The 15,331-nt window shown below is 54.5% G+C and overlaps 1 protein-coding gene across 2 annotated transcripts; it reads left to right on the forward strand.

Annotated features, from left to right (window-relative positions):
* The first annotated feature begins 351 nt into the window (after window positions 1-351).
* On the forward strand, window positions 352-5,998 carry LOC119236234 (3 beta-hydroxysteroid dehydrogenase/Delta 5-->4-isomerase-like). 2 transcript variants are annotated; one of them, XM_037499969.2, is made up of 4 exons: window positions 352-550; window positions 696-916; window positions 3,423-3,587; window positions 4,778-5,998. In XM_037499969.2, exons 2-4 carry the CDS (start codon window positions 772-774, stop codon window positions 5,587-5,589), a joined length of 1,122 nt encoding a protein of 373 aa, XP_037355866.1. In that variant the 5' UTR covers window positions 352-550; window positions 696-771; the 3' UTR covers window positions 5,590-5,998. The 2 variants fall into 2 exon arrangements, with proteins under 2 accessions (XP_037355866.1, XP_037355867.1); XM_037499970.2 differs by having other exon boundaries at window positions 725-916.
* Window positions 5,999-15,331: the final 9,333 nt, after the last annotated feature.

Below are 15,331 nucleotides of genomic sequence, written 5' to 3' on the forward strand. Positions count from 1 at the left end.
AAAAATAAATAAATAAATAATTGAGCTTCTAGGTATGCTGGGTGGGGAAGGCAGTCACCATGAAACTCAGCTTCAAACGTGGAGCTGCGACCTCTGCAAATTTCTAAACATTGCAAGATGACATTTCAAGCAAGGCTTCAGGAGAGGAGAGGATGAGTTAAAGTAGACCTGGCCTCCCAGCCCAGATCCACTTAGCGTGCCACATAAAAATTCACGTTGCGCTGGGAGAAGTCTCCTCGTCTTGTCCTAGCTCACAGATCGTGGATCCCACAGCTGACGTGGTTGAAACTAGACACCACTCTTTATCTTGCTGTGGCCTTGAGGGTCCCTTTGTCTTGCTGTGCCTTGGAAGAAGGAGAGATAGAAACTGCAGGTCACCACTCTTGGGGGGCGGAGAGTGCTGGAGGAGGAGTCAACAATAGGTATGTAATACTATTTCAAGGAAAAGAGGCTGAGTCAGAGGCTACAGCATATAAATCTCCAGTCCTGCCTTTGGGAGATAAGGGACTGGAACCCAGACGCTCAAGTCTAGCTTGCAACGATCTACCAGGTTAGAGCTTTCTTCTACTCTCTTTCCATTATTAGGGGGTGCTGGGGTATTAGAGGGGAAAGCAGGGGATTTTGCCAAAGTGGAGTGAAGGGAATGGGGTGTGTGAGTCTGTAACCATTCAAGAGCTCTTTTCTACCCTCCCAAGGGCCACCTCTAATCCAGTCTGCTCCCCAGCGATCTCAGGCGCCTGGCGAGTGTTTTTTTGACACCAAGATTTGGCCATGACTGGATGGAAATGCCTTGTGACAGGAGCAGGAGGGTTTTTGGGTCTCAGGATCGTCCGCTTGTTGGTGGAGGAGAAGGAACTGCAGGAGATCAGGTTACTGGACAAAGTCTTCAAACCAGAAATCCAGGAGGAAATTTCTAGTAAGTGAAATTTAGTCCCTCTTAAGCTCTCCGTGTCAGTGTGTGGTGGTGGTGGTGGTGGGAGGGGATGGGGGAACCTGTCTATCAAATTAAATAAAGTGGCTGCTGAATCAAGGCTGATGTCGTGTCCAGAGTCAGCAGAGAAGAAATCACAGTGCTGTTGTGTAAAGGGTACTGGGCTGGCAGTCAGGAGCCTGGATTTGGGCCCTGGAGCTAGAGAGAAGGCTGCAGTCAGCCACCTTGGACTGCAGGCCTCTTTTCTTTTGATCTGGAAAACCAGTTCTCTCCTTAGCAAAAATCCTCCCATATCATGAAGATTTTTGATGGGGCAATTGCTGTGTGACATTTGCGAAAGCAACTGGAGACCTTGTCCCAAGTGCCCGGTCTTCTGAGTCTTCCTTTACTTCGGTAAAAGTAAGATAAAGGGATATAGGGCTAAGTGTGTGCTTGTGCCTCTGTGTGTGTGTGTGTGTGTGTGTGCGCACGTGCCTGCATATGTGTGTGTGTGTGTGTGTGAGAGAGAGAGAGAGAGAGACAGAGAGAGAGAGAGAGAGAGACAGAGAGAGACAGAGAGAGAGACAGGATGGGTGGAAGCTGGCATGGCAAAGGAGCCAGAGGCCAGAGGGTGACATGCATTGCTGGTCTACAGCCCATCTCTTCAACCTCAGGTCCCTGTTCTGCGTCGCCACAGGGAAGAGGCTGCAGAGCCTACTGAGCCCCTCTTTGGTCTTTCCCCAGAGCCTGCCCCCATGGTGAATACAAAGGTTGGGTTTATAGTGGGTTGAATACAAAGGTTGGCCTCACCCCCATGGGGAAGATAGGACCAGGTTGCAAAAGTAAAGCAACCTGCTGAGTCCTCTGACAAATGGGACCCAAGCTCGGATGAGACGGGGACCAAGTCTTCATTCTCTCCCATTCCCCCCATGTGTCCCCAAACCAATGCCCTGCCCCCTCCCCAGCAGTGGGGTGTACCTGCAGGCCCTGGCACCCCAGAGATCCTGGGAACACCCCCCAGTGTCCAGAGCCCCACCTGCCGCGGACCAGCACAGCAGTAGACAATGAGGCCGTCTCAGGGTTGAGAGACTGCGCAGGGTGGTCAGGGATTCGGTTAAAGAAATGACAAACAGACACACTTCAAGAGAGAGTGTAAATCTGAGTGTGACTTTATTTTTGTTAGTGGTCAGTATATATATGTTTTTTCTAAAGGCATAGGAACAGTGAACATCAAAGAAATCAGTTTGTTCATAGGTTTAGCTTATCATTGACAGGGCAGTGATTTATGTCCAAAATACATCTGGACCTAGCTGCATTCCTAAGTAGACAGGCTATTAACTTTCTATATTCTTGTACTAATTACTACTACTATTACCTACTTATGTTTACTCATAATTAATTGTCATAGGTAAATTTATATTATAATGTAGTTAATATCAAAGGTACTAAAGTTAAGCACATAATAGAAAGATTATTAAACTACAATTCTATTATAACACAGTGTTTAGTAATGTTTCATTTGCATTAGCCTAATTATTAAATTACGTATGCTTTTTAATTAGCAATCAATGACCAGAAAAAGGAAAGATTTTAGAGAGACAGTTGTAGCAGAATAAAGTTTGTGGGCCTTGAGAAAGAGAGATAAGGTTCCAGGTGGTCAGCATTTCTTTTAATCATCTTTGTGGCAGCTTCTGGTGGTCGTTATCTCTTGGCAGGCATTCGGCTTCTCTGCATCTTAGGGAGTTTGCTGTTCTCCCCCTGCGCGCATGGTTCCTTGCCCACGCCGGACCTCAGGGACCATGGCAACAGCCATTAGCCCTGAGGGTCACTGCAGGGGGAGGTGCAGCACCCACCCATCACTGCTCCTCCCCATCTCTGGCTTCTGCAGACACTGTGCTGCCTTCACTCTCAGCACTATTTGCCAGGGACACTGGCAAGGAGGCTGCCGCTAGAGCGTGGCCAGCCAGATGTGCTCCCCCTTCCTGCTCCCCCTGACACCCTGCTTCAAGCCCTCCTCGCCTGAACTGTCTATGGAATTCGATTAATCTCCTTTTTGGCCTCGTTTTCTCTTACACCCCCATTCCAATCCGCGTCCTACGTGGCGGCCAGGCTACCTTCCCACAGCACAATTTTTTATGTTTCTCCTCTTATTCCAAATCCACACATGATTCCTCATTCCCTGCAGAGTTAAATTCAAGTTCTTCCCTCTTATATCCATACCTACCCCCCCCAAAAAAACCACGCTGAACTCCACACAACTCTCTTGGACAATGTTATGCTCCAGGCACTCTCCATTCCCTGTGGCTCAAATTCTTGGAAGGGGAGGCGGTGGAAGCAGATCTCTGCTCCTTTCAAAAAGGCGACCCTTCTGCTTTCTGAGCCTTCCACAGAATGTGCTTCCTCCCGCCCTCCCCAGTGGTGCCCTGAAGACCTGAGGGACATGCTACCACTATCAGGACACTCCTGGCCGGGCGCAGAGAGCCTTGCAATGACCCGCCCCCTGTCCACACAGAGCTGCAGGGGAAGGTGAAGCTGACATTGCTGAAAGGGAGCATTCTGGATGAACACTGTCTCAGGCAGGCCTGCCAGGGCGTCTCGGCCGTCATTCACGCCGCATCCCTCATTGACTACATGAACGTTATCCACCGAAACACCATAATGAATGTCAATGTGAAAGGTAGCGTGTCCCAGGGAGGCGGTGGAAGGATCGGGGTGTAGGGAGGAAGGGAAGAGGGGCCCTTCGCTGAGCACCTCCCCGGGCCTGTGCCAAGCGCTTTCTCTCGTGGCCACCAGCTGAGAAATCAAGGCTCGGCTCTTTCGCTGAGGAGGCTGAGGACATTAGGTGGCCAGATCGCGGCCAGACGTTCTTGAGGAGGACGTCTCCCTACTGTTGCTCCAAACAAGATGTGAGGAAACTCAGGCCCCACACTACTGCTGCCCAGCCTCCTCTGCTCCCCCGGCTGGATGCAGACCTCACAGGTGTTTCCTTGGCCATCACTGAAGCCCTCGCGTAGCGCTAAGGCATTGGTCACCTGATGAGACCAAGAACAAAGGGCCGTGTGACTTGAGGCACCAGGTCTGTCACAAGCTCCGGGCCACAGCTCCGGGCTGGACCCTGCACAGGAGATCCTCCCATCCCAGGAATTGCCACCAGAGGGCACATTCCTCCCTGTTCTCCACCAGGCTCCAGCCCAAAGGCCAGGGCACAGCTGGGGAGTGCAAAGGGGGTGCTGATCAGCCCACTTTCTGTATCTGGGTAAACCAAGTCACAGCCCAGATTGGGGGTGGCCTTTGTAGGCAACACACAATAAGGAATGGAGCTTCTCCCCCAAACCCACTAATCAGCTGCTCAGTGACTCTCCCAAAGTCCTATTAAAAAAAAAAAAAAACAAAAGTCCTATAACAGTTTTTATTGATCCTCAAAAAACAGAGAAAAATATCCGGAATTGAGTGTAGATTTACCAGCGCTCATGGCCAAGGTGAGAACTGTCCCTGGGCTGAGATTAAGACCCCCTCACTTTTTGATTTCAAATAGTCTGCCTTTAATGGGATGGCAGGATGATAAATGGTATTTTTTAATATCCTAACTCAGCAAAATACTAAGTGGCAACCCTGTGTCCTTTTCCAAAAGTAAAAGATAAGACAGGTCATTGAAATCCAAAGGCCGAGAAAGTCTTGCTCCCCAGAACCCAGATGTCAGCCTCTTCTTGTGGCTGCATATTTCCAGCCATCATGGTGTGGCCAGACCTCAGGGGCACAGGTGTACCCCTGTCGGCGACAGGACTCACCCAGTCCTGCTCATTGGGTGGGGGGCTGGGTGTCTCTGGACAGGCTGGCCTGGGTTATGACCATGTGCCCCTGCTGCAGGGACCCAGATGCTGCTGGAGGCCTGTGTCCAGGCAAGCGTGCCCACCTTCATCTACACCAGCACCATCGAGGTGGCCGGGCCCAACTCCTACAGGGAGGCCATCGTGAACGGGCGCGAAGAAGAGCTTCACAAGACCACCTGGTCGGCCCCGTACTCGGTGAGCAAGCAGCTGGCCGAGGCGGCCGTCCTGGCAGCCAATGGGAGGGGGCTTCAGAATGGCGGCACCTTGTCCACGTGTGCCCTGAGGCCCATGTACATCTATGGGGAAGGAAGCCAGATCCTTTATTACAGTGTGGATGGGGCGCTACAGAACAACCACATCCTGTCGAATCACTGTAGCTACTCCGTTGTCAACCCCGTATACGTGGGCAATGCGGCCTGGGCCCACATTCTGGCTCTGAGGGCCCTGCAGGACCCCAAGAAGGCTCCCAGAGTCCAAGGACAGTTCTACTACATCGCAGATGACACGCCTCACCAGAGCTATGACAACCTCACCTACAACTTGACCAAAGAATGGGGCTTCTCCCCCAATCCCAGAGGGAGCCTGCCCTTGAGTCTGAGGTACTGGCTGGCCTTCCTGCTGGAGATGGTAAGCTTCCTGCTCAGCCCGATCTACACCTATCACCCGCCCCTTAACCGCCACTGGCTGACGCTGTCGAATAGCATCATCACCTTCTCCTACAGCAAAGCCCAGCGAGACCTGGGCTATAAGCCCCTCTTCAGCTGGGAGGAAGCCAAGCAGAAAACCACGGAGTGGGTTGGCTTTTTGGTGGAACAACACAATAAGACCCCGAAAATGAAGACTCACTGATCTGGGGGTGGTGAGGATCTCTAGGAGAGATCTAGAAAGTTCTTCCCTTTCGGCTGCATCCAGAAAGCAACATGGGTACAGCCCAGACCCGACAGCCTCCCTTGTATAAGATACCCACCACGTTGTCTTCGTCCTGCTACTAGAAACCTTCCCAAGCCCACCAGAAGCTTCCTGCCTATCCCCACCCCCCAGAGGTCAAGCCAGCAGCTGCCTAGTACCAAAGTCTTAGCTGCTGAGTCTGAGTTCTTTGGGCCTCTTTCAACTGAAAGTCTAACTTGTTAGTTTGCATTTCCTGTGTTAAATGCAGAAGTATTTCTTTTCTTTTAAAAATTCCTATTTCTTTGCATAGCTCAATGAAAAGAATAATAAATGGTTTCATGCCTGATGTATGTGAATGGTCACCTTCCCCCTCCATATCCACGCACCACCACCTCCTACTTAGAAAACAGCATGGATCTGGGGTGGACAGAGGGTCTGGAAGGGCAGGGTGGGGACCAACGAAGAGTCACGTAGGCACCGACCATGTTGCGGGCATGTGCTAGACGGCTGGCACTGCTCCCTGACTTCTGTCCTCCCCAGAAACCTGGGGTGCAGACTACTCTTCCCATTTTATTGATAAGGAAATAGTTGTTGACGGCCACACTGGTGAGTGCGGAGGCTATTGAACCAGACCGGCTGACTTGGCTCCACTAAACATTCAGACTGAACTGCCCAGAGTTTACAGCCAAATTGGAATGGGGGTATGGATGGGTTTGCAGATGGGGCCGCAGAGCACTGCAGCACACGGGCCTTGGGAGAGGCCCGTGCCCTTGGGTCCCCTGCTCCTTGCCAGGCCTGTGCAGGAGACTCCCTAGGAGAACCCCCAAGGGGGATCTGTGGGGGTCTGAATGCCACTACGCAATGGCCTGGGCAGGGAGAGAGAAGCCGGGGCCCCACCTGCACCACAGGGCATTACCTCCAGTCTCCGGGCACCACTAGGCACCTGTGTCGGCCACTCGGGCAATTCATAAGCCCTTTGCCAGCCTTCCACATCACACAATGAAGCTACACATGGCTTTTAGGAAGCATCGAAAGAACGAGCTCTCTGGCATTGGGGTGGGGCACCCCCTCAGTGTGGTGTGGTGAGACTCCAACACTGAACCCAGAAGGGCAGCAGCAAAGGGAAAAAGTGTTGTCACCACAGGGGCTGGGACTGGGGAGCTGAGAGGAAGGAGGAGCTGGCCTGCCCGGGGTCTCAGCTGGGTAGGCATAAAGGCCTGCAATGTGTTGTACAATGTCCCGGCCATCCTTACTTCTCTGGGAGCAGAAATGAACCCCGGTGGGGGGGGTAGGCGGTGCGGGTGATCACACACCCTAGTCCAGGGTGCACCTCATGGGGAGCACCGCACGGGGGCAGCAGAGGTTCAGGAGGGCCAAGGCAGGCCGCCCAGGCCCCGCAGGGGCAGAGGACTCAGTGAGTCAAGGAATGAAAGCAAGGCACAAGCTCAGGCATGCAGGTAAGTGCTGTGCACTTGCTTCCAGAGAACGGAGCTGGGCTGGATCCTGGGAAAAGCCTCATGGGGCCGCAGGATCCCAGTGAGGCCTTGGTGGCTGCATGAGATTTGGGGAGGGAGCTGGGTGGGGGGGAAGGGCCCACGCAGAGCCCATGGATGGGGAAGAGGAGGATTGGGCAGGGAGCAGGGTGGGGGTGAGGGTGGAGGGTGGAGGGAAGCAGCAGGCTGGGCTGTCTGGTGAGAAGGGCTTACCCAGGGAGATTAGGTCACTGTGGTGCCAGACTTGGCTATGGACTCCACGAGGCAGGCCTCAGGGGACCGAGGTGAGAAGGGCAAGTCAGTGAAAGGCCTGGTGAAGAACAGCAGACCGTGGTCAGGGCCTGCAGGGACAGAGGGATGAGGCCCCAGGCCAGGCCAGCTGCTGCAGAAACTGGGGCCCTATCTCCCTGCCCACCTACCTACCTGCCTATCTATCTATCTATCTATCTATCTATCTATCTATCTATCTATCTATCTATCTATCAATCATGTATCTAATCTATCTGCCTATTTATCCATCCATCTGTCCATCCATCCATCCTCTATCTATCCATCCAGACATCTATCCCCTCAATGACAAAATCATCAATTTATTAACAAACAGACCAAGTGAGAATAAACAGTGGCCGCACAATCTCTCCTCTCATAACCAAGCCCATATTTCCAATAGTTAAATCCCGGGGAAAGTGGCCGGGCAGCCCTGGAGTGGGGACTCCCTACCCAGCCCACCCTGACGTGGATGCATCTATTGAATCTGCATCATATGTCACGTGATTATTCAGGCATTTTTCTGCAGAAATGTCAGTGTGTTGATTGCAAGGTGCTGGCTTAGGTCCTGCCGGCAGTGTTTGTCACACGTGCTATATACACTTATCACCTTACTAAAATCCAGAAGAAATCTGAATTTCAAAGCACATTGAGCTTCAGGGTTTTAGACAGAGATTGTGGAGCTCCAGCAGCAGAATTACATGCCAGGCCTTGTTCCGAACACTTCATGTAACGATCCTCACAACAAATGTTATCCTCATCTGACAGGTGAGGAGACAGAGGCGCAGAGAGGTCAAGGTGAACCTGCTAGTCAGCAGTTCCCTCTGACGTCCGAGATTTTACATGAAGAGAGAAAACCACACAACTGCAGAAGCCAGGCACCACATTACAGGTGAAGTGGGGTGCTGGGCACTGTCTGCTCTTGGTGACAGGTCCTGAGCTGATGTCATACCAAGTCCTTTCCCCTACGTTTGATACATGTTACGATGTTGTAAACACAGCTGCGCCTTGGTATTGGTGGGGAAGGTTCTGGAATCCCCAAGGAAACCCAAATCCACTGATGTTCAAAAACTTTATATAAAACAGTGTCAGATTTGCATAGAACCTACCCCCGCCCCCACACACTGTAAATCACCTCTAGGTGACTTATAACACTAAATACAATGTGAATGCTAGTGACACAGTTGTTATGCAATAAAGATTAGGGCCTTCCCTGGTGGCGCAGGCGGTTGAGCGCTGTGCTGTGAAGCTGTCTGCAGACTCCGCAGCGCTGGTTCAATCCCAGCCAGCAGGAGAGGGTCCCACATGGCGTGCAGACCTCTCCTGCCGTGCCCGCTGCTCCCCTCAGCAGTGTTATTTCCTCAGTCTGCCTGTTCTGTTCCCCGCTCTGTCTCTGGTGAATCCTTTCACCCTCCCGCATCTGGCCTATACCCCGGTTCTTGTGTAAATAAATAAATAAATATTTTTAAAAAATAAAGTTTAAAGTTACAGTATTTACACTTAATAACAAGGAGGGAGGTCTGTGCATCTTCCGTCCAGAAGCACCACCACAGGCTGAATTACAGTGTGTGTTTCTGACTTGTGGTGGGTCAAATGCATGGGTGCAGAACAGGTGGATATGAACGGACAGTTATAAATGAATTTTGATGAAAAAAAAGGAATCCACACAAAACACATGCGCAGGCTGAGCCAGGCCTAAGGCGATGGGCTGTGAACAGACAGGGACTGTGCAGGGAAAGGAACTACAGGCCACAGAAGGGGAAGGAGGTTCTGCAGGCGCCCTGCTGGACAGGGACCCGCAGGGGCCCTGCATTTGGGCTGGATGCTGAAAAATGACAGTGGGATTCCAAGAGGCAGCACTGCAGGTCTGTATTCCCGCGGGAGCTAGGGGATCTGCAAATGGCTGTCATTCTCAGACTGAGACCTTGTGGACAGGGAGCCAGGGGCGGTGCAGGGGACGTGAAAGACACACCTGGAGACACGTGACTAGAGAAACCTGGGGTCACCCTGAGTCACCCCTAGGACACACTCTACTTCCCTGTCTTTCCCCTCAAAGCAGGAATTCTGTTCCCCTTTCTAAAGACTTGTGACACTTTAGTTCATGTGCAATATGCCTCTTCCTCTGCAAATCTAGGCCCTTTAAGGGAAAAGGAGCCTGACCCTGGGTTCTCCTGAGCAATGAATATTCATAGTTCAAGAACAGAGATTCTCGCCCTGCAACCCGAAACCACTGGCGATTCCTGGCCAGCTGTCCTGGAGGATTACTTGGGCAGCCGAGTGTGGAGGGTGGATGGGAAGAGATTAAGAGAGCACTCCAAGAATGTGGACGACTGATTTATATAGTGTGGACAAAGGAGAACGCAGGGGGCAGCTGAGGCCAGCCTGGCAGAAGGGACGCTGCATAGGAGACACCTGTGTGGTCACAACACCCCATACATCCCATGTGCCCACCTTCTCAAGCCAGAATCCTGGAAGCCACACCCTCACTCAGCCTCCGGTCCACACACAGCCCTGCCAGTGTCACCTCCCAAATACCCAAGCGTGCCCTCTTCCTCCCTGGGACACTGCGCTGGCCCAGGAGCCCTCATCTCTGCCACCCTGCCTCGGAGACTTCCGTGGAATCTCTTCTCAGCTGCATTGCCATACCTGTCCACCCAAAATAAGATCCGCCTCGGTTAGGGTTTCCTTAGCACCATTCGGCGGAGCCCCAGGGCCCTTAGGCTAACCCTGGGTATGGTGGGAGAGTGTGCAAGCTCTCTCAAGGTCAAGCCCCTGCCTACGTCGCCACCTCCAGCCTTGCTTACCCCACACTGTCCCTGGGTCCTCCACCTCTGTGCTCCGACCTGCTACGCCACGTTCAACGCACGTCTGCACGTCCCCATGCCGGCGCTCATGTTCCTTGAGCTCGCCCACCTCCTGCCAGCGCATCCTCCCAACTGCTCCCTCACCATCCAAGCTCCCCATTTTCTCGCCTCTGCCTTGTGCGGATGTAATCGCGCAGTCTGAGTGTTTGGCAGAATGCCTCCCCGGCTGCACCGTCACGTCTGTGGGGCGGGGGCTCACCACTCCACCTGGGGTCCCAGCACCTGGCCCTGTGCCAACACTCAGCGGGCGCGTGGAGGGACGGACAGAGGCATAGGCGGACAGATAAGTGCAGAGAAGCGGATCTGAGCAGCTGAGATGTGGAGGGAAGGGGATCGGGGTGGGAGGCCGAAGGAATGACGAGCAGGGAAGGATTCACATGCAACTCCAAGGTAGAAACGAACCTGAGGAGTTGGGGCATCACGGAGAACCAGGAGAAGAGGGACAAGCCACACCGGGGTGTGTCCGGAGCCTGAGCCTGTGCCCAGAGGTTTCTTTACTCTGCAAAACTTGGGACATTCTTCTACCAAAGACAGGATGGAAAGTCACCCCCTTAAGTGACTCGGGTAAGAACACAGTTCTCAGGCCACACCAAGTGCTCCTTAAAACATCAAAAGTGGGGCGGGGTGAGTTGTGGGGAGTCCTTTTCTGGTATCGCCATCTTAGATCCCACCCGAGGGAAGCCGCGGACTGGAGTCAGTGTGGAGGCATGAAAGGGGCCATTATGACCATGGGGAGGGAGGGGCCACAGAAAGGGGATCGGCCACTCTGTCCCCAGAGGGCAGGGGCCCGAGGTCAGCTGCCAACTCTGGCACAGGCATCCGTCTGTTCTGGAAACCTGAAGCGCCCACTAATTACGAGTGCAGGCCTTGGGCAGGAAACAAGACCCCGCACCAGGAAAGTCCCCTCTTCTTCCCAAATCGGTGCTGGGGACGGAGTCCTCACGGGGGCCGGGGTGGGGAGCTGCTGGTCTCGTCCTGGCACGCGCCCTCACGCGGAGGGAGGAATACCCTCCCACGCCCGCATCTACATCCCTCCTCGCGCCCACGGGAGTCTGTCAGACCGTGGGTGCACCTGTCCACAGGCCTCCATGGCACGCAGCCTCCGGGGTCCCTCTGGGCCGGGGCTCCATTTAATGGTCTGCTGGGGGCCTGCGTCCCATTTTGCACCAAGCCTTGCAAATCATCCATCCGGCGCCGATGTGACGATTCCCCTCAGCAGCGGGCAAAACCGCCATCGGTCAATCATAGATACATAGGGGTGTCACTGCCTCCTCCAGGGGAGATCAAAGTATGGGGTTCAATTTTTAGAGCTAAAAACAGCCCCAGGGGCTCCAGCTTTGAACAGCAGGCTCCTTCCCTGCCTCCACTGCACAAAGTGACTCAAGGCTCTGTCTGGCCGAGAAGGCAGGTCTCTCCAGCCTGCAGCTCCAGTACACACTGCAATCCCCGTGGTTGAGAAGGGGGGAAGTTTGCCTCCAGAGCCCCAGGTCAGGGACACACAGCTGTGGCGGAGAAGCACAGAGCGCAGGGGTGAGAGTGGCGGTCACACCGGCTCCTGTCACGTCTCTACCATCGCCTGAACACGCTCCGGCCATGACTTGTCCCCACCAGCCCTCCTGCCTGCAACAGCTCCCACGGCTTGGCAGCCTTCCCTGCCGACGCCCCTGCATGCTCCGGGCTGCTGTAGTGTCGGCCTTGGGGGGAAGCAGGGGGGTGGGGGTGTCCCTTCACCAGGCACCTGTCACAGCCCTGGGTGGTGTCCATCTCCTTGGCCAGGTTATGGGACTGCAAGGACGCCACAGTGCCCTGTGCGCAGGTGTATCCCCACATCTGGCCCAAAGTGGGAGGCAGGGGGAGGTAGGGGGAGGGAGAAGGCAGGGAGCTCTAATATTTGTAGCCCTAAGCTGGGCTGTGAGCCCTGCCCCGGCTCCATCGGCCCCTGGCACCTCACCTGTGAAGGGCCTAGTGCCCCTGTAGCTGTGGGGGACCATCATGGGGTGGGGGGGTCTGCAGGACCTACCAGGCGTCCGTTCCCACTCTCCTGGAACTCCCACGACTACTGAGCTTGGAGGTAGCTCTGGCCTGGGCCGGGACTCCTATTCTTCTGACTCTGGATGTTTCCCAAGTAGGTTTTTAGCTCTTTCATAACCACGAGGCACCTGAGTGGGAGCATTTGTTGAGACTGCGCCCAAAGAGGAAGCGGAGGCCCAGGACAGTCCCTGCCTTGGAGACCACAGGTAGGGTTCCCAGGGCCCGGTCTGTGGTCTCCAGCAGGACCGTCCTCAAGGGACACAACGCCCCCTCCTCTGCCCCTGCCCTGCACCTCTCTCCTCTCCCTGGACTCCAGGGGGCTGTGACACAGTCACCTGCAGCCACCTGCTTCCGATGTTGCAGTCAGGAGGTGTCTCACCGGTTGTGTTGACCTCCCCCTGTAGCTCACACCTGCATCTTCCCGCTGCCCCGAAGAGGCCATGGTCAAGTCTCCCTGGGGGCCAGCCATGGCTGCAGCAACACTGAGCCCCCCTGGGTCCAGAGTCCCTGACTGTGACGTCAGGTCCATCACGCCTACCGCGTCCATTAACTCCAACCCAGAGAGCCGCGGAGCTGCTGCAGGCCTGGCCCTGAGGTGGCCTCGTCTGCCAGGCTCCAGGTTACACTGGCATTTCCTAACAATAGACCCGATGAAAGAACTGTGTCGGGGCAAACCGCCCAGGCCAGGCAGGTTCAAGGTGGATTCCAGCAAACAGAAAAGAATCTTGGAGGCCTCAGCAGATTTGACAGGCCTTTAACCCTGAAGCAGGGGACAGGCAGACAGACCAGCGGCCAGGGAGGTAGGCAGCAGCCCGGCCTCCGAGCCTCCCGGCCCCTGCAGTCTCCACACGCTCTGGCTTTGCTTGTCTTCTCTCTCTCGGTCTCCCTCTTTTTGAGCCGCTCCTTCACATTTATATATGTGCAAGGCCCACGCTCCCCGGCCTCTTGGCCCAGGAGTCTGCATTTATTGGCACACACGGGTGCTCGTGCCCCCAAGCACTTCTTGCAATAGCACATTATCATGGGTGGGCGACGAAACCTGGGAGGGCAGCAGAGCCACAGGTGGCGGCCCTGGAGGCTGGCGGCGGCCCTGGAGGCTGGCGGCGGGAGGTGAAGGAGAGCCTGCATAACTCCAGCTGTCTGGCCAGAGCTTTAGCAGCTTCATGAGCTTCTCCAGGCTCCTCCTCATCCTCTCCCCAACCTATCAAAGCCACATGAAGTGGACACTGCCCAACTGGCATGGGTGGTGACCCCAAACTGTGGTCACACAAATAAGGCCTCAGCAGAGAAGGTGCCGTCGTACCGGGCACAACGCTAGAAGTCCAGCTAACAAGAAGGTCCTGCTTCCCCACCACCCCAACCAGGGACTAAGTCTTAAAAGTCACACTTACAGTTTGCAAAGCGACTCACCACCATGAAGCCAGGGTTGGTGAAAGGCAGGCAACAAGACCAGTCTTTGCCCTTGCAGAGCTTCAGAACACGCGCGCTCCTCCAGCTCAGGCTGCAGCGCCAGCCCTGGGCCCTGTCCCCACACGGCTGTGTCCACGGGGTGGGCCTCTCAGGGTCGCTGCCACAGCCTCGGTGGCGAGCGTACCCCCACACAGGAAGAGAGCACAGAAGCCTGCTCCAGCCCTGTGGGTCAGGGAACCTTCTGTGAGGAAATGATGGCGCTGAACTGCGTCTGCTGCACGCAGGATCTGGGGAATCCCCTGGTCTCTGGTCATTGGGGAAGGCTGGAGTCCAGCAGCCCTTTTCTCCAGGATGAAACACGTCCATGTATTTGTGGGCATGCCACTTGAGCACGTGCATACACAAATCCTTTTGCAACCTTTTAGCACAGGGCAACTTGGTGCACGAAACACCTTCCTTGCCTCTCACCTCACTGGTTTCCAGGCGTGCCTCTGGCTGCTGTGATGAGGTCAAAGAGCACGGAGAGCAGCGGTCTGGATTCCAGCGGAGCAGATGAAATTGGAAAACCACAGCAGTGTGAGCAGAGGTGACCTTGAAAACGCAGCAGGCAGCAGGGTGCTGCACTCTGCAGTCACTTGGGGTTCTGACCAGGAAAGCGGAAGCCTCCACACCACAGGGCTATTCGAGATGGAGATTTGGGAAGCGTGTTGCTCCCCTTTGCCTGCTGGGATAAGATTTAAGAAACAATTTCATTGCCCACGGCAGCTGAGAACAGGAGTAATGCATGGAATTGTGCTTAGTTAGATCCAAACGCAGGGCAGGCAGGCAGGCAGGCTCCCATCATCGGCCTGCAGAGACAGGAAGGGTCGGGAGCAGCTTGCAGTGTCCATCTGGCATTTGCTGATGAAAAGCCAAGTCAGGCACTTTTCCTGGCCTGCACCTATTATTTTTAACGACCTGGAGGTTCATTGTCATCACAGACAAAAAGATTTTTGGAGCCCTTGGTGTTATTTTACAGGTGTTTAATGCTCAATCAGGAGGAAGACCAGCAGGTAGGGAGGCAGCAACCGAGCTCCCAGCCTCAGAGTGACGCCACCACGAGTGCCAGGCCAGAGAGCCCTTTCATCCCTTTGCTCCTCGGCCCAGGTGTCTGTATTTCACACGCGCATGCCCTGTGTTCTCTAGGCCCAGGTGTCCAGAATCATGGTGCCTGTGCCCCATGCCCGTGCCTCTTGGCCCTGGGCGTCCATGCAGGTAACTCAGCCCAGGAGGAATGTGAGAGCGCAGGTGCCAGTCGTAGAGGCCGGCAGCAGGAGGGCGGGAAAAGCCTGATTGAACTCCATTTCCCCTACAGTGGGCCTAGGAGGAACAGCCGGGCAGCAGCCAGCTGTGTCTTTACAGTGCCTTTTATCAGGAGGAATTGAGGCTCATGGATTTTACTCACCATCACTCCCAAGAATGAACGAAGATGCTGAATTTGTCCTACAGACGTCTCCAGCCTGGTTGCCTAAGAAGCAAGGATTTCATGCCAGGCAAATTCATCCACCTCTGGAAAGGGTTCTATTTGTTTTTAAAAGCTCTTTCATTGTGCAGTGGAGGTCGAGACCTCTGCATTAAACTAATCAAGCTAGAGAATTC

Source organism: Talpa occidentalis, unplaced genomic scaffold, assembly GCF_014898055.3.
Source record: "Talpa occidentalis isolate TD23 unplaced genomic scaffold, MPIMG_talOcc4v2.1 talOcc4.9, whole genome shotgun sequence".
Lineage (NCBI taxonomy): Eukaryota > Metazoa > Chordata > Mammalia > Eulipotyphla > Talpidae > Talpa > Talpa occidentalis.

What these genes read in the sequence shown, in the direction of transcription:
- LOC119236234 (XM_037499969.2), top strand. Translation starts at nt 772, where the DNA reads ATGACTGGATGGAAATGCCTTGTGACAGGAGCAGGAGGGTTTTTGGGT. An exon ending in AATCCAGGAGGAAATTTCTA is followed by an intron (nt 917 to 3,422) that starts GTAAGTGAAATT and finishes CTGTCCACACAG; the next exon opens with AGCTGCAGGGGAAGGTGAAG. An exon ending in AATGAATGTCAATGTGAAAG is followed by an intron (nt 3,588 to 4,777) that starts GTAGCGTGTCCC and finishes CCCCTGCTGCAG; the next exon opens with GGACCCAGATGCTGCTGGAG.